This window comes from Canis lupus, chromosome 30 (genome assembly GCF_048164855.1).
Source record: "Canis lupus baileyi chromosome 30, mCanLup2.hap1, whole genome shotgun sequence".
Lineage (NCBI taxonomy): Eukaryota > Metazoa > Chordata > Mammalia > Carnivora > Canidae > Canis > Canis lupus.
Window position 1 is genome coordinate 16,596,954 of NC_132867.1, and position 18,463 is coordinate 16,615,416.

Consider the following 18,463-nt stretch of genomic DNA (forward strand, 5'->3'; position numbering starts at 1 on the left):
CTTGGTTTGGGCAAAGAGGCAGGGATTCAGCTACGTATTTCCTTATTCCTTTTCTTTCTCACCTATTTTGATTTGTATACTGACATTGTATCCAGTTGCCTTAATGAAGTCTCGTTAGTTTTAATAAATATTCTGTTGATTTTTAAAATATTCTATGTATTATAGTTTGTGTCATTTGCAAGTAATTATCATTCTGACCTATTCCTTGTTAATACTTCTTTTTTTTTTTTTCATTTTTTTATTGCTTTAGTTAAGATTACAGAATACTGCTAGGATTAGTGTTAGTCTCTGTTGCGCATTGTTTCATTATGATATGGAGATTTCCTTATAGTCCTAAGTTTTAAAATTTGTTTTGAAATCAGATTTAGATGTTGATTCTTTATCAAATGTCTTTTTCTTTTTTCCTTTTGCAGTGATTGATGTGATAATTTGTCAAAAATAAAAACAATTGTAATAGATAACATTTGGAATATGTTATATATACCTATGTTAACTAATTGTGCATAGAGTTTTCAAAACTTTGTATTCACTTAGTCTTTCCAAGCACATTATTATTAGGTGAGCACTATTTTTTTTTTTTTTATTTCCCTCGGCATGTGGTGGTTGAGGAAACAGTATTAGAAGAACTAAAGGAACATTTCATTGCTGTTATGTGTTGGGCGTGGAATTTATTTTATTTTATTTTATTTTATTTTTTTATTTTTTATTTTTTTAATTTTTTTTTATTTATTTATGATAGTCACACAGAGAGAGCGAGAGAGGCAGAGACACAGGCAGAGGGAGAAACAGGCTCCATGCACCGGGAGCCCGATGTGGGATTCGATCCCGGGTCTCCAGGATCGCGCCCTGGGCCAAAGGCAGGCGCTAAACTGCTGCGCCACCCAGGGATCCCGGGCGTGGAATTTAAACTCAGGGTCATGAGACTTATGAGCACCTTCTCTTAACCGTTACGTTCTATTGCTTTCTGTAGTCATGATGCATCCAAATTCAATATAGTAAACTTTAACCTGGAATTTAGTGTCTTTATTCTTAAATGAGATTGGTTACATAGTTTGTTATGTGCATATGGGCTATCAAGGTGAGGTCAGCTCATAAGGTTCATTAGAAAGCTTTTTTAGGTTTTCCTTTGCTTTTGGAATAGTTTAGTATAGGACTAAGTTAAATCATTCAAAATTGGTGGTATTTAGCCATTTTCTATCGTTCAACCTAAGTACTTAATACTTTGAACATTTGGTGAATATGGCAATGGCAGGCTGACCATTTATCTAGAGCACATTTTAGATAAGTTTTCCAAATTTTGACTATTAAGCTTTTAGGTTTTCTACCTCTTCTGGAGTCAGTTTTAAAAATGCTTATAGATTTCAAGTTGATTTCATTTAGATGTGTGTGTGTGTATGTATAGGTCTGATGTTTTTTCTTAAATCTATGTAGATCAATTTCTTTCTTATTCCTGATTGTTTTGTTTTGTTCTCATTAATGTTTGCCAGATGTTGATCTATTTTACTGGTTTTTCCAAAATTCAGTTCTTTGTTGCCTTTATAAGTTCCGTTTATCTTCTAATTTATTAATTTTTGCTTTTGTATTTATTATTTCCACCTTTCTAGTTTTTTTGGGTGTTTATTGTTGCTCTTTTTATACTTGAATTCATCACTTAGTGAGTTTCCAGTCATTTTGGGCTGTGGGTTTTCATCTTTGTTTGGGATTTGACTTCATTTTTCTTTTACTGTTTAAAAGATTTTTTTTTTTTTTTCTGGTATACTTTCTAAGATGTTGCATTTTTTAAATTGTTGATTTTTAGTTTCAATGTACTGTTTAAAAAACATGATTTGTAATAGTTTTAGAAATTAAGATTTTCCTTGTGACTACATGAGGTTTTAGCATATGAAAAGGATGTGTATTTGAAAGTTAGAGTTTTATATATATATATTAAATGAACATTCATAGTGTGATTTGAGTATTTCATGCTTTTTTCTTGTCTCAAATTCTGAGAGATGATGTAATTTTATGGTAGTTTCATCAAATTCTTTTTATTTCTAATAGATCTAATCTAAACTTGTGTGCTTTTGCTAGTCTTTTAGTAGGATTTCATCACTTATGTATATGGTGGTAACTGATAAAAATAAATTTTTTTATCATCTGAGTTTCTATTTATTAGTTTTATTTTCCCCACTCAGTTTTTTTTTTCCCCACTCAGTTTTGATGGATTGATGAAGTTTTTATAGTCTTGCATCCCCCACCAGTAGTGTCAAAATGAAAAGTTTTCTTTCTGTCCTCAATAAGAAAGACTTTTTAGCATATTTTTATTGACAATATTCCTGATTTTGTTGGATTAATATAGAATTGTATTCTAAATGATGGTATTTTAAATTTCTTATGATACAACTTCCATCAAAAAATATTACTTGTGTTATAGACACATTTAATAGCCAATTAGTTTTTAAAAGTGAGGTATTTAATTTTAATTATGTGTTTTTTTTCTGTAAAATTTAATACTGTTTAATGTTACTTTTTTTTTTGTAAGTAAGTTAATTAACTCTTTGTGTAAGCTTGTAAGCTTTCTTCTTTGGTTTTAGAATCTAGAAATTGTGTGTATATGTGTGTGTATATTGTGTGTGTGTGTGTGTGCATCTTCTTAACAGTCCTGCCTAGGATTCTTAGTCTGAAAACTTTCATGTTCTTCTCATGAAAAAGATATAAATTTTAAAATTATTGTTTCTATTCTATTCCTTCTCCCCTACCCCCTTTCTGTAACTATATTATTTGAATATTAAATACCATTCATCGCTCTTGCTACAAATTTTATTTTATAATATTTTTCTTTCTTCTTATATCCTGTATGTTGAGATAAGGTTTGTTTGATTGTACAAATTATTATTTTTGTAATGCCAGTTCTGGGTGTACTACTTCCTTAGGTGGTCATATGCTTTTTTGAGGGTTTGTTTTAATAATCTGCATTTTTAGTTGTGAAGTAAGCAGAATTGAATTAATTATAAATATTGATTTCTGATCAGCTGTCCATGCAAATGTTTTCATTTATTTATGAAATTTCTTACTAATTTTAATACTCATTTTAATACTAAATTGAATTAATACATTGAATTCTACTTAAAACTAAAGATATAACTTTGAAAGTAACCTCTGTCTAACCAGTCTCATTTTCATTTCCACTCCTCTATTTTCATTTGAGATTGTTAATCATCTTGATTCCTAAGTTTATCCTCCCTTTTATTGCAGCATAATGAATTCTTGAAGAGTATATTTTCATTGTTTTAACTTTAGAAGCTTTTCTCTAAATAGCCAAAGATACTCATCTATCTTTTCTACTGAGAGTTTTAGAGTTGTTTGCAACATTTCGACCATATTCCATCTTTAGTTTTTTTTTTTTTGTACCAGGTGTAAGGTGGTGATCCAATTTAATTTTTATTACATATGTTTTTTTGTTGTTGTTAATTTTACCTCATAGAAAAGTTAATACTCTCCGCTGCTGAACTGACCTGCCATTTTTATCATATACAAAAGCTTTACATGGTGCTCTTTGTTTCCTTGTGTTGTCTTTTGTTTCGTCATTCATTTTGTGAATACCATCCTATCTTCATTGCTGTAGTTTCATAATAATCTCTACTCCTGGAAAAGTAAGTTTGCTTTTCTTCTTCCAAAGTGTCATGACACATTATTTTTCTTAGAAGTGTTAGAATAATCTTACCAAGACCTCTGAAAAACCCTTGAATTCTTCAGTAATTCAGTTGATTGTATAGACCAATTTGGAATTATTAACATATTTATGGCATTGGGTCTTTATCCATGAACAGAGTATACTTCTTTTCTTTGGGTCTTTTTTAAATATCTCTTCAGTTTATAATTTTAACTGTGGAATTCTTGTATGTCATTTTTTCCTAGATAGTTGGTAATTTCTGATAATAATTATATGTGGTGCTTTAAAATATTTGCTATTTATTACTGGTGTGTACACATGCAGCTGGCTTTTGTATATTCATCTTATGTCTAGCCATCTTGCTTAACTTTTGTATTTTAAAACTTTCCTAGAGATTATTTTGGATTTTCTAGGTAAAAAATTATATCATGAATACATTATGACAGTTTTATTTATTTCTAACTTTTATGCCTATAATTCCTTTTTTCTTACTACACTAGGTAAGACCTTTAATAAATATTGTTTAGAAGTGATGATAATGGATATTGTCTTATTACTAATTTTTTTAAAGACTTTATTTATTCATGAGAATACACAGGAGAGAGAGAGAGAGAGAGAGAGGCAGAGACACAAGCAGAGACACAGGCAGAAGGAGAAGCAGGCTCTATGCAGGGAGCCTGATGCAGGACTCGATCCCGGGGCTCCAGGATCATGCCCTGGGCTGAAGGTGGCGCTAAACCACCGAGCCACCCGCGCTGCCCTCTTATTACTGATTTTAAAGGACAGCTCCCTACTTTGGTACCTAGTGAGCTTCTAAAGTATTTTTACATGTGTCAGTTGTATGAGCTTACATGTTATAAAAAAGTGTTCTGTTTATAAAAAAGTGTTCTGTTTCTGAATAACTAAAGAATATTGTAGTGTTTTAAATTTTGGTGCTTGCATGTAGTTTTTCCTTTGAGTCCTGGTGACTCCTGTGAAAGTTTCACACCAGGCCCCCTGGGGATGAGTGGGGGATAGTTGGTTTGTTAGGAGTTCAGTTAGTCAGTACTACTCTGTCATGCTACCTTATAAAGTCAGGGCAGTGCACTTTTTTTTTTTTTTTTTTTTTTTAAATCATGGGCCCTCTCTGTCTTTTCCCCCTTTTCCCCCAGGGACCATTCTATGATTATTCATTCCTGCTCTGATGTGCTTGGAGCAGGGGTGTTACTAGAGTCTTTGCTTCTTTGAGTCTACAACACACTGTTACTCTCTAATATCATAGAACTCTTTAAGTATTGGCCTGCCGCAGTGGCCTGCCTTTTTCCTGCAGCTAGACATGGTGAGTATGCTATCATAGCTTATAATAATCATTAATATATATAATACATGAAAGACCAAATTTGGCTTGTGAAGGCCATTTTGGAATGTCACTGTGCAATAATGTGGCTAAGTAGATGAAGTTAAAGTTGAACTTCTAAAATGACCACCTGTGTTTATTTTGGCAAACTTGTATTAATTTTCAGGAATATTCTCCTTGTCATGATATTTTGTTCTGAACATACGATGGGTAATTTTTGGAAGTTTTCTCCTTTTCTAACCTCAATTAACCATTTTAGTACAGTCTATCTGCTTTTGAAAACTTACTTGGTCTTCATATTTAAAAATGTCCAACAATATTTTCATTGTCTCTTTAACCTTGTTGATACAAGTTTAGATCAGAGTTTCTCAAATGTGCTTTGTAGACAATTCATTTCCTGTAGTGCTTGCTAAAAATGTAGAATTCTATACCTTACAGACTTAATGTTTCAAGCCCAAGGGTTGGACTAAGGGATTCTTAACAGGAGTCCCAGATGATTCTTCTGTACTTAAAGTTTGAGGACCACTAGTTGACATTAATTAGTATTTTTTTTTTTAAAGGTTTTTTTTTTTATTTTTATTTATTTACTTATGATAGTCACAGAGAGAGAGAGGCAGAGACACAGGCAGAGGGAGAAGCAGGCTCCATGCACCGGGAGCCTGATATGGGATTCGATCCCGGGTCTCCAGGATCGCGCCCTGGGCCAAAGGCAGGCGCCAAACTGCTGCGCCACCCAGGGATCCCCTTAATTAGTATTCTTAAAGAATGCTTCGGCACCTGTGTATATTGGCTACAGGGCTCCTCCAGGTTTGGGTTATTACAATACACCCAATTTAACAGGGATCAGAGTCTTTGAACATGTAGGCTTTCTTCTGTTTCCAGTGTTACTCCCCATCAGTTCCCTGATAGACTTGCCTGTCGTAAGGGAAATGCCTCCTTCCTTAGGCTTTCAGCCAACATCTGTATGGAAACCCAAAGCTTCAGGTGCATAGGCTGGACACGTGCTCTCCACCCCCAATCTCTGTAGGGCAGATTTAATCTTCTTTTTATTAATTGACTCATACATCAAGGAGTTGAGAAACAATTATATATGCTAAGATTGCAGTCTTCCTGTTTCTTTTCTTTTTGGAGTGTGTATGTGTATGAATCATTCCTGAAAGTTTGTGTGTGTGTGTGTGTGTGTGTGTATGAACCAAAGCATATGAAAGCTTATGTATACCTTAAAGAAATATAATAACATTACTACTCTTTGTACCACCCTAGATGTGAAATAGAACATCCTTTTATTCTAGAAATTTCATTTTTTCCTCACTCAAACTGCCCCTCCTTTCCACATCCTACTAGTTGCTATCTTGATTTTTCCAAGTTAATGTTACTGTGTTATAATTTACAAAAAATATAATAAAAGCACCCATTTAAAGCATATCATTAGATGAATTTGGCAACTCCAAAAGATACCCTTGTGTCACCCTTTCTGTTTAGTATCTCCACACTCCCTATCCAGGTAACCATTGATCTGATTTCTTTCACTACAGATCAGTTCTGGTTGTCTTAGTTGTTCACATAAATGAAATCTTAATTTTTTTTTTTTGCATTTGACATTTTTTTTTCTCAGCAAAATGCTTTTGAGATTGAGCCACCTTATTGCATTTGTTAGAAGTTCCTTTTTTAGTGCTGAGTAATATTTATATGAATATTACAGACTGTGTAAGTGTGTTTCTGTTGGTGAGCTTTTGGGTTGTTTTGGTTCTTGGCCCTCATGAGTGATATTGATTTACATACATCAATATGTAAAGGGTATTTGAAGGGACATATTTACATTTCTCTTGGGCAAATATAGAGAAGTAAAATTGTTATAAAATATTGCTAAATGGTTATTTGAAGTGGTTGTACTATTGTTTTGTTTTGTTTTGTTTTGTTTTTGGTTGTACTATTGTACATTACCATCAGCAGCGCATGAGAGTTAACATTACTTTTTTGTTAACACTTGGTATTGTCAACTTTTATGTTTTAGTCATTTTAGTGAGTATGTAGTGATACCTCATTGTGCTATTAACTTGTATTTCCCTAATGACTAGTGGTTTTAAACATTTTTGTCATGTGCTTATTGGCCATTTTTGGAGGATTTTTAGATACTGCTTCTCATACACAGTTGATTCTTGAACAGTGTGGGGGTGGGGTGCTGACTCCCCCATGCAGTCAGAAATCTTTGATTACCTTTTGACTCTCCCAGAATTTAACTACTAATAGTCTACCATGACTGGAAGCATTACTGCTTGGAAGCAAACAAGCATTTAAATACTTGTTAAAAAGACTCACTGCTGAAGAATGGAAACCCTTTTCAGGGGCGACTGTGTGGCTCAGTTGGTTGTCTCTCTCTTGGTTTTGGCTCAGGTCATGATATCAGGATCCCTGAGATCAAGCCTCCTGTCAGGCTACTCACTCAGTGTGGTCTGCTTCCCCTTTTTCTCTCTTGCCCTCCTTTGTGTGCTCTGTCTCTCTCTCACAAATAAGTCTTTAGAAAAAAATAGAAGATCCTTTTTCTTCATGCCTCAAACTAGCATTAAAATAATCTCTTTGATAATTGCACACACACGAAAAATCTCTATGATGTATATTTTGATGCAGAGGGTACAAGATATTTTAACATTGTAGTTGGTTTGGAAATTTGGAAAGAACTTGGAGGACCAATGGGGGGTGGGTTAAATTGTGGAAAGGTAAGCCTTTGGATCAGAAAGACTTTTCTTACTGTTTTTGGTCTGTGGGAGAACAAGAAAGAACCTATTTTGAACTGGAAAAGGAAACAGCTCATGCTTGCTGAGTCTGCTGTTCTGCCTGGAAGTGGGTGAGGTGGAGGTGAGTTGTACTAGGCCTGAGGGCAGGACTGGCTGCAGAGCTGAGAGCTAGGTCCTCAGTGAAGCTGGATGTGGGGGAGCAGTGTGGAGAGAGGGAGCAGGAATGAAGAACCATTAGTAAGTAGTGAGGGTTCATCCCAATGGTAACACTCGCACTTACATGAGCTTATGTGTTATAATTCATGTCAGAATACATGTAAAATCAGTATCTTGTTTCTTTGGGGTGGAGCTACAGAAACAACTTTGAATTGAGGGTGTGAGGCTTGCTATGTCTCCCACTGAGGCCTCTCAGCTGATCTGGGTTCCTCATCAAGAACACCCTTCTGACCAGCAGAACCTTTGTTCTTCCTCTCACTCCAGTGTTAGAAATTCAGGGAGCTGTGGAGAAGAGGGAGTGGGGCTGTGGGAGAGTTGAATCAGGCAGGGGGTGTGGTGGGAGGTACTGGGAACCAGCTGCTTCCATATTTTCCTTATTGATCATTTTTATATCATATACAAATAATCTGTATTTTGCTATTGAGTTGTAGGAATTTGTATATAATGAATGTATTTCATTATATGTATTTTTTTTCTCTTAATGTGTATGTAGCTTGTCTTTTATCAGTTTCTCTGAAGTCTAAGTATTTTAACATTGATGTTCATTGTCCCATTTTTTTTCTTTCATAGTGCTTTGGCCTAATTTTCTTGAACCTTAGTTTATAAAACTTTTTTCTGTGTTTTCTTCTTTATTCTTTATCATCTTAGCATTTACATTTAGGTCTGTGATCTATGTAGAGTTTACTTTTGTGTATGTTCTGAGGTGTAAGAGTCAAGGTTCATATGAAATAAATGAACCTTTGTGTTGTAGTTCATTTATACTTCTTGATACACCGGAAATGTTTTATTGCTGATAAGTTACTCATTTACCTTTTTATGTTTATGGACCACTGAGATCTTTTTTTCTGTGAAATTCACATTGGTTTCTTCATTTGGATTGGTTTTATCTTTTTTTTTTTTTAATTTGCTGGAGTTTATAATAGTCTAAATACTTTCCCCCCCCCCATTTTCAGGAGGTCTTTTTACTTTCTTTATCGTGCCCTTTAATGAATAGAAGTTTACTTTAATTTAGTCTCATATGTAATTGGTTTCCTTGAACTTCCATACCCTGTTTTATAAAGATACTCTTTTATTGCCCTCTACTGTTTCTCTTGTTTTGCCTCCAGTATTTAAGTCTTATTTCACTTGCATTTGAATTTTATACATTGTTTGAGTAGGTGGCCAAATTCACTTTCCCCATCTGGAAAACCAGCAACTTTATTGAAAAGTTTGTCTTCTCATTAACACTTCATTTGATGACAAGATTTTTATTCTCTCTCTTTTTTAAAGACTATTTATTTATTTATTTGAGAGAGAGAGAGAGAATGAGAGAGCACAAGAGCACAGGCAGGGGGAGCGTCAGAGGGTCAGGGAGTCAAGGGACAGGGAGACCTAGGCTCTCTGCTGAGTAGGGAGCCCAACACGGGGTTGGGGGGAGAATATGAAGGGGGGCCTTGATCCCAGGACCCTGGGATCATGACCTGAGCCCAAGGAAGTTGCTTAACCAGCTGAGCCACCCAGGCGCCCAAGATTTTAATTCTTGATTTGGGACCTTTTTAAAGGAAAGCAGGTCTCTGGGACACTCAAAGTATTTTTGTTATAGCTTTACTGAAGCTTGCGTAAATATAACTAGGCATAAATTTAGTATGTTCTATTATATGGCTCTTATGCACTAAAACTAAAAACCAACTAAGAACTTAGATGTAAGCAAAGTTAGAAAATTAGTAAAATTTAGATTAATAAGGTCAACTTGACAGATAGTAGTGTTATATAGAAGCTAACTTAAGCATTTGCAACTTCAAGGAAATTAATATACGTGTATCAGGGTATTATTGTAATATATTGTTACTAAACTCTGGAAGCAGGCTTTATTGCTGTTGTCATCCACATTACTTTTGTGACCCTGTTAGTTGAAAGCCGTTGTTTTTAGAGTGATGTTCTCCGCCTTTTTGTTGTAAAATCTCCACAGATATGCCTCCGTGTTTGATCATAGTATAAAGTATTTTTGTCATTTTTTTTTTGCTAAAGCTCTATAAATGTAATTGCAGTATCTTTGTAGCAGAATGTTGAACTAAACAGGTTGTGTGATTTCTTATAAAGTGGAACATATTTCCTGTGAATAAGAGGTAACAGTTATAGCTTACTTTTAAATTAGTGCCCAGTAAATATTATTTATTAGAACTTGTGAGTACTTTGCCTTATGAACATATCTTAGAGCCTGGACAATTGAGAGAGAGAGATACTGCTGTGTAGTGTGATAACTGCTTTTGCAGACACTTTGAGACAGTATGATATACTGCAGTAATGATGTATTGTAATTATTGCTACCTGCCTTAGGAGTGGTTGTACTTTGTTGTGGTGAAGGTTTTAAAGCTTTCCAGGTGTGCTGCCAAAAATATTTAGTATTTGAATGCATGTTACAAACATAAAAATGTTGAGAATTACTAGATAAGAAGACAAACAGATAGGCTTAGTTATTGGACAAGATTTCTGTGAGCATGTCAGTTTTTGGTATGTGAACTTTTAGTACATGTATTTAAAATGTTCACCTTTGGGCTATGTTGTATAGTAAAATTTGGCTGCTAATCAATATAGTGTGTTTGTATTTGTTCACCGGGGGTATTTTCTAAGGTTTGTCTTTGATTTCCTGCTTTCTACTTTTACAAGGTGTCTTTGAGAGACATATATTTTCTTACTCATGTGTTAATGTTCATTACTACTAAGTTTGTATATTCAAAATCAAATATTACACCCTTACATAAACTCTAGTTTCAGGTTTTCAGTTGCCTGTTGTATATTTCTGCTTATTCAGTTATCTCATTATCAAGTCTATGCATTTAATTATTATTTCTTTGTTTTAAGCAGATTGAGAAGTAGGTAATAACCCAGAAAGCTTATAGTTTAGTGGTGGTGGGAGCCAGAAATGCCAATATGATATTTGAAGTTAAATTAAGTATTTGTAAGATGTATTGGTAGGACAAAGAAGAAGATCTAAGAATAGGAAAAGCTTTGTGAAGGAGGGAGTGGTTGAAATGAAAGGAAGACTACTAGGTAGATTGACAGTATCATTCTAGGCAGAGAAGTCCATGAGCAAGGGAAAACAAACACAGCAATTTGGTGCCTTCTGTTGTCTACCAGTAGCTTCATATGGCTAGATATGGTATAATAAAAAATGTTTAGTCTTTTTCCCTGGTTTCTGCCACAGAGCTTCTAGAATCCTTGGAATTTACTGTCTTTTGTATCCTAATGAGTTAACTCCTTGTTGGAAGACAAGGCAGCTTCAGGTGTTGTTGTAAAACCAACCTCAGAAAACCAACCACTGTGATTAGTCTGGTGGCCAGGAGAAGGGCTGGAGATTGAGTTCAGTCACCAACGGCCAATGATTCAGTCATGCCTATATAATGAAATCTTTAGTGCCTTCCATACTTTTAATAAGTGCTCAATTAAAAAAAAAAAAGCGCTCAGTTAATGGTAGTTCTAGGGTAGAACTTGGCATATATGGTTAATTTTCCCCTTCCTAGTTTTTGAGACTTATTCTCTTAAAAATACAGAATTATATCACTAATATATCATTTGAATATAAATAAAATATTGAAATAAATAAATAAAAATTTCTTTTAAGAAAGTTATATAAGTAAGGGTCCAATTAAGGCACAGAGACCACAGAGTAGTTTGAATAGGAAGAGTTTAATACAAGAAAGTATTGACCAGTAACATATGATTGGCTATAAGAATGTAAAGAGAACTCTTAAGAATAGTGGAAGGAGTAAATTTGAGAGAGGTCTGCTCTCAGACTGAATTTCAGTTCTTGCTGTAGATGGTGTAATTGAAGCCCAGTGGATAGGGACTTGTTTGATGAGGTACTAGGACGACTGGGACATTACTTCAAATGTCTCTTACGGGTATGAGAAAGAAAGTCATTTAGAGCATATTTTATTAAACAGCACTATGTCTAGATGATTGGAGTTCCTAATAGTAGGGTGTATTATGTCTTTAATTAATGTGACCAAAAACTATATTTGCTTTAACAAAGGAATTGTGACACACATAGCTCTGAAGAATCATATAGTATTCTAGTTTGAGAGTTCTATGTAGAGCATATTTATTTTGTTTTATTAGTATGAGGGATTTTATTTTTGGACTGCAAGTTCATTGTGAAAACTTAAGTGTAGAAACTAGAGATACGTGAATATGTATTTTATTTAAACTTCAGATCTTGAAGTTCAAAGATATGATTTGATTAACAAAAGTTTTATTTACTTAAATGTTTTCCAGAATATAGACACCCTAATTTAAAAATATTGTCTATCCCAAAATATTGAGATAGTTGGGGTTTTAGAATGCATGTTCTCATAAAAACCATGTTTTATGGTGTTGAGTTCTTATTTGGCTTGGAAATGTATTTAACTCTGTAAGAACTTATACTATAATGCTGTGTAACAATATTTTTTTTTGGAAGTTACATTTGGAATTTCTATTTATAATGCATTTCAGTTATCTGCAGTTAATAAGGATGGGGCTTCTATTGGCATGGATATCCTGCAGCTGTTAAATTGGTTGAAGATTTGGGGTGGCAGGTAGGGACATGAACTGAGGTGAGGAAGGATAGAAACAAACCAACTATATTGATTACTCTTAGCTACCTATCTCATTTCTTTACATTTCTTCTTCCCTTTTTTTTTTTTTTTTTAATTATATGAGTGTTTAAGATTGTAGCTCTCAGATTCTATAAAATGATCAGGAAAATCTTTCTAAATTCAGAATTTCTGGGATATTTAAGCCTAAATGTAAATAGTGAAGAATGAAAATGCATGCCTTCATATTTATATACCATAGAGGTATAGGATTAATTTTTTTGTAATACAGAAGTGCTATTAACCCAAAAAGATTGAGATAAGCCTTTCATCTGTGATGCTAGAAAATACAGAATTACCCCAACCCTTTATGGGGTTACTATGGAGTATTTGCAGTTGAAAATTTCAATGGTATTGTACTGTACACTCATATTCAAGTAGGGTTGACAGGACCAGAACTAGGAAATGAAACTTTCTATGGAATTCTAGATAGAATGTAAGAGAGTGTGGAAAGTTTGTTTAGTGAGTAGTCCTGATTTATTTATGTTTTTTGTTCTGTTTCCAATAATCAGTATGTTCTTTCCTGTGGATGAGTTCAAGGCTTACGATCTGACTTACTACAATTTACCTCTGCAGACTCCACTGTATTCTTTTATTTAGTCAGTAGTGCCTACCACAAGCTAGACACTGTACTAATTACCAGGAATACATTGATGAGCAAAATAGTCTGTGCTGTCTTGAGACTTGAGTCTGGTGATTAACAATAGTATATTATAATCTGTGGTAAGTGTCAGGAGACCCTCCAACCTTAACAGAAGGCAAGTAGTATATAAATTTGGGTTGGTAGATAAGGATAAAGAGAATGTTGAATAGGTGATATATTTTGAAATCAGGTTGAAATGTGGTTCTAGCACAAAAATGCTCCCATAAAATATTGGAAGAGCCTAGTGCACGCTGAAGGCCAGTGTCCTCAATCTATTGAATTATGTTTTATTTTATTTAGTTTTGGCTTCTATAGCTGGTTAGAGGCAGGTTTGGGGCTCACAAAGAAGCTTCATGAAGGACATATTTATGTATTTGGAATTATCTGTCTAGGAAGTTTGAGATTTCTTGTTATGGTGAGAGATAACATGAACTAGGGCAGTTTAGTGTTATCAGGTAGATTCAGAAGTATTTGCAAAAATAGATGTATGTATGGTTGTGTGCCTTACAAGAAATAGTATGATTAATCCTTTCATTGATAGGTGACTGAAATACCACACAGTGCCTAGCAGTGCTTTAGTGAATGTGATCTTGAAGTTTAAGGATGCCTTGGAATTTTCTTTCAAATTAGGATTTTTTCTTAAAAAATTTAAAATTGTTTTTAGAAATCATTCTAAGAGTTGCCTTTTTTTCTCCTGAAGATGGAACTCTTTTGCACTAAACCAAATTTTATTTGTATTTGGAAATTCAGAAGCCATTGACTGACTTATGAATCATTCACCACTTAATGTAGAAAACTTTCCTGCCTTGTAGTCAGTGGTTCTCCGCTTTTTTGTACCATTTAGTATTTTACATGAAGATAGTATTGGATTTTTGCACTGAGTTTTCATTTTTCACTGAATCTTTAATCTCCAAAATCAACTGTAGAGAAAATATGGAAAGGGCACGGGCTGTGGAATTTGAAAAACCTGTTTTCATTCCTGTGTCTGTACTTATTAATCTCTTGAAGACTTTGTTAGCTATGAAATGAGAGTAGCTTTCTGGAGAATGTATGTGTGCCCAGGTGAGTGCGCACACGTATGTGTGCACATATTAAGTGAAACTATAAAGTGGAAGCACTTAAAACATTTGACATACTGCAAGAGCATAATTGCTTACCTTTTCTTTGGTCTAAGCCTGTGATTCCCCCCCCCCTTTTTTTTTGCATCCTCAAGAAGTTATATTGGTGTTAAATATACTGTATATTTACTGAAACAGACTTAAAACAGACCGGGAATTAAGTAGGGTCAATTGGGGAAGGAAATAATTTTTGTAGAACTCTCTGGTTCTTAATTTATATTGGAAGTACTGATGCTGCTTTTTCCCAGAAGTGTGTATAGTCCTGTATTTTGCACATAGTGGGCACTTTAAGTCATTCAATAAAAATTGCATTGAGGAAAGAATCTGAAGGCTTGCATGCAGTCTTTGTTTGTTAGCTTATTGAAGGCTTGCATGCAGTCTTGGTTTGTGAGCTTATTGATTTCTGTGGTGTTTGCAGCTGCTGAATTTCTTTGAACATTGTGTCTTGCCTTTCTTGGTCCAGCAGTATGAACAGATTGCATCCTCCTCCTTATATTGTAGCATATAAATCCATACCAAAAAGACCTCTAGCTCAGAAAAAGAGCTCTAGAGAAGGAAGTGGGTGGGATCCATCTTAGATCCAAAGTTGCTAGTCCAGGAGGAGAGAACCATATGCAGGACATTTTTAGTTGAGGATCAGGGTGTATCTGCAGACCAGAAGTGTGGTGAATAGAAAGGTGCAAACCTTGAAAGAAAGACCAGGGTCTTAATTACAACAGAAATAGCAACAACAAAAACATATAATTGTAGGAAGTGAAGGTGCAGGTTTTCAAAGACAGGAAAAGCACAGCTGGAAGATGCCAATTACAAAGGAGAAAACTACAAATAAGGTGGCTTATGTGCCATAAACAGAATTTTTCTCATAGTTCACCTCTTTTGATCTCTTTCCCATTTCTTGCTAACATAGCTAAGAAAATTTTTTCAGTTTTTCTCCTTCCCACTCAGCCTCCTTCTCCACCCCAGTCATTTTCTCCTCCTTGCTTTATTTTCTGTTAAAATTCATGAGATCATTGAACTATGCTAGAGATATGCCTGGATTTTTTTTTTAATGGTATTTAACTGACTTTATTACAAAAGATAAACAAGACACCGAACTATAGCTACAAGTTACAAAATTTCAAAAACGTTGCTTCCCTTCAATAAAGTACTCAGCATTCTTACTGCACTCTGTATCAGTCAACTCTCACCATAACAGGCTACTCCAAAAGTTAGTGGTGTACCGAAATGTTATCATCATGTTCACAGATTTTTTCAGGTTGGTTGGGGGTGGCTCTTCTCCACATGTGCCTCAGTCTTCTGGGGCACGTGGGCTACTCAGGGTCGTATTCTTCTTAAGAAAGTTGCAGGAGTTCAGGAGGGAAGTTCAGCTGTGCAATTATATTTCATATCTGCATGACTGTCTTTAATATGTCGTTGGTCAAAGTGTGTCACATGGCCAAAGTGTGTCACATGGCTAAACTTATTATCAGTGCAGCAAGGAAATAAATTGTCTTTCTAGTGAGAGGAAGTGAAAAGTGGTAAAGGGTGTGGATATAGAGATGAGAGAATTGGGAGTCTAACACAGGCTCCTGCAATCTTTTCTGGGCTTTACATTTGTGTTTAATTACATTTGTTACATTTTACTTTGTCATTAATGTGTATACTATTTTGTGTTCCATCACTTTAGCATAATATTGATTTTGGGAAGATAGTTTCAATATAGGTTATATATTTGCTATTTAAAAATATTCAGTTTGGTTGACTCAAACTGTGCCTCTAGGTCCATCTGTATAGAAATAATCTGAGATGCTTATTAAAAATGCAGATCCCTTAGCCTTCACCCTGATCCCTCTGGAATCACATTCTGTGGGGCTAGGGCCTGAGAATCTTGATTGTTATCAAACTCATCAGGTCATTCTTCTGTACGTTAAAATTTAGAACCTCTTCCGTAGTGGAAGGACATTTGTATTGTTTACATTTTTCCAGTATTATATGTAATAGCTGGCAACATTTGTATAAATGACTGATTTGGGGGAGGTGTACAGTAGTCTTTCTCTATTCCATGACCAGGTAATTTGCAGTTGAGGGAAATAATGCTCTGTGTAAAGAATGGAGTTTGGAGTGCTATTGTTGGGGAGATTACATAGAGACATATAAAATCTTCTGTTTTTTTTTTTTTTTTTTGAAATGAGACCTTGAATTAGATGAGAAGAATTTCTGTAAAATTTTTCTACATCTTTAATTTGTGATGTTTAGTATTGAGTAACTTAGTCATGTTTCCATTACTAGTCATTAGTAATATTTTAAATAAACATAGAAAAGTTAACAGGTTTAAAGAGAATTCCTTTTTTACTTTGTTAAGTTTGGCAACTTGATTTTTTTACTTAACTGTTTTATTTGTCCTGGGATTTTATATGACCTTGTTTGTATACATTATTATTTTTATTTTATTGTTAGATAGTCTTGGTTATTTCATCTCTTTAATAAGGTTATTGGAAATGTTAGTTCATGGATGGCATGGTAGGTACTGCCTTGCTTATCTAGTATATGTTCTTTACTTTTCCTCACAGAGCCTTGATTTCATTTTCAAAGTGGCTTTTTGCCTAGCTGAAAAATACATTTCCCAACTTTCTTTGAACTATGAGTGGCCATGCAGTTTTCTTCTGCTCAATGAAGCTTTAAGTGGAAGTCACTAGATAGGGCTTCTTAAATATGTCAGAATGTTTTGGCTTATGCCCTTTGTCTTATGCCCTTCCTTTTATCGTACCTAGAGCTTGGACAGGATGCGTGAGGATGAGACATGGAATGACAGATATTTGATGAATGTCACATATAATAGTGTTTAGTGGGAAGACAGAAGGAGCTTAGATCCTTTGTGACATGTGGGAGGCCTTATCAGATCTGGATTGCCCACCTCCAGTCTAATTATATTAGAAAAAACAGACACTGCAGTATGTTGAAGTTACTATTTGGATGGGATTCTGGTACATGTAGTTGAATATAATTTCTAACTTCTACATGTGGTTTCTATAAAGATATTTAGGTGTAAGTTACCTCAAACCTGATTTTCAAATTGTTTCTTAATTATTCTTCATTTTATTTTGTAATTTGTTTGGGACCCATCAACTCTGAAGGTGTATACGTTACATATATTTAAATTACCAAGAATATTTTGAAATGCACATCTAACAATTCTAACAAATTTGTACATAATATATTTTAAAACCTTATTTTGAAGTAATCTTAATTTTTTTTAAAGATTTTATTTGTGTATTCATGTGAGACACAGAGGGAGAGAGGTGGAGACATAGGCAGAGGGAGAAGCAGGCTCCCTGCAGGGAGTCCCAAGTGGGACTGGATCCCAGGACTCTGGGATCTTGCCCTGAGCCAAAGGCAGACTCTCAACTGCTGAGCCAGCCAGGCGTCCCTTGAAGTAATTTTAAATTTAAAGTTGCAAGATTAGTACAAAGTACTTCTACTTTTTTTTTTTTTTTTAATGATTTGAGAGTAAATTCCAGACATCAATGCCCCTTTAAAACTTAAATACTTCAGGGTGTGTTTCCTAAGAAAAAGCTATTTTCTTTTTTTTTCTTTTTTTTTTTTAAAGCTATTTTCTTACGTAACTATAGTGCAGGTATCAAATTCAGGAATTTAATATTAATAAAATACTAAGCAGTTCATATTCTTATTTCTCCAGTGTCCCAGTAATGTCCTGTATAGCATTTAGAGTTAGATGCAGTTTGGTTTCCCACATGCTTGACTCTCATGCCCCCTTTAACCTGGAAACTCACTCTTTGTCTTTTATGATACAGAAATTTTAAAGATAGTATAGTAATTATTTTGTAAAATGTCCCTTAGTTTGGATTTGTCTGATGCTTCCACAAGTTTACATTCAGGTTATGCATTATGGTCAGGAATACTGGAGGTGATACTGTCTTCTTGGTGTATCATACAACATTGGGAGGCATATACTGTCATTTTATCCCATTCTGGGTAATATTAAATTTGATTACTTGATTAAGGTGGTATGTGTCATGTGTCTTCATTATAAAGTTATACTCTTTCTCCCTTTATAATTTGTAGGAAGAGAGTTTGAAACTATGTAACTATCCTGCTTTTCATCACACTTTTATCCTGTGGTTTTATCATCCATTGATGATTCTTGACTGGA

General features: G+C 34.4%; 1 protein-coding gene across 5 annotated transcripts in view; it reads left to right on the forward strand.

Annotated features, from left to right (window-relative positions):
- Positions 1–18,463, forward strand: part of USP25 (ubiquitin specific peptidase 25) — a 137,018-nt gene that overhangs the window by 4,005 nt on the left and 114,550 nt on the right. The window contains exon 1 of one of the 5 annotated variants that reach the window (XM_072806579.1): positions 1,020–4,970. The exons of the other annotated variants lie outside the window; for them this stretch is intronic. Coding sequence (XP_072662680.1) covers positions 4,968–4,970 — 3 coding nt within the window. The 5' untranslated portion in view covers positions 1,020–4,967. Of the gene's footprint in view, positions 1–1,019; positions 4,971–18,463 lie in introns of those variants that run through there. 5 annotated transcript variants of the gene reach the window in all.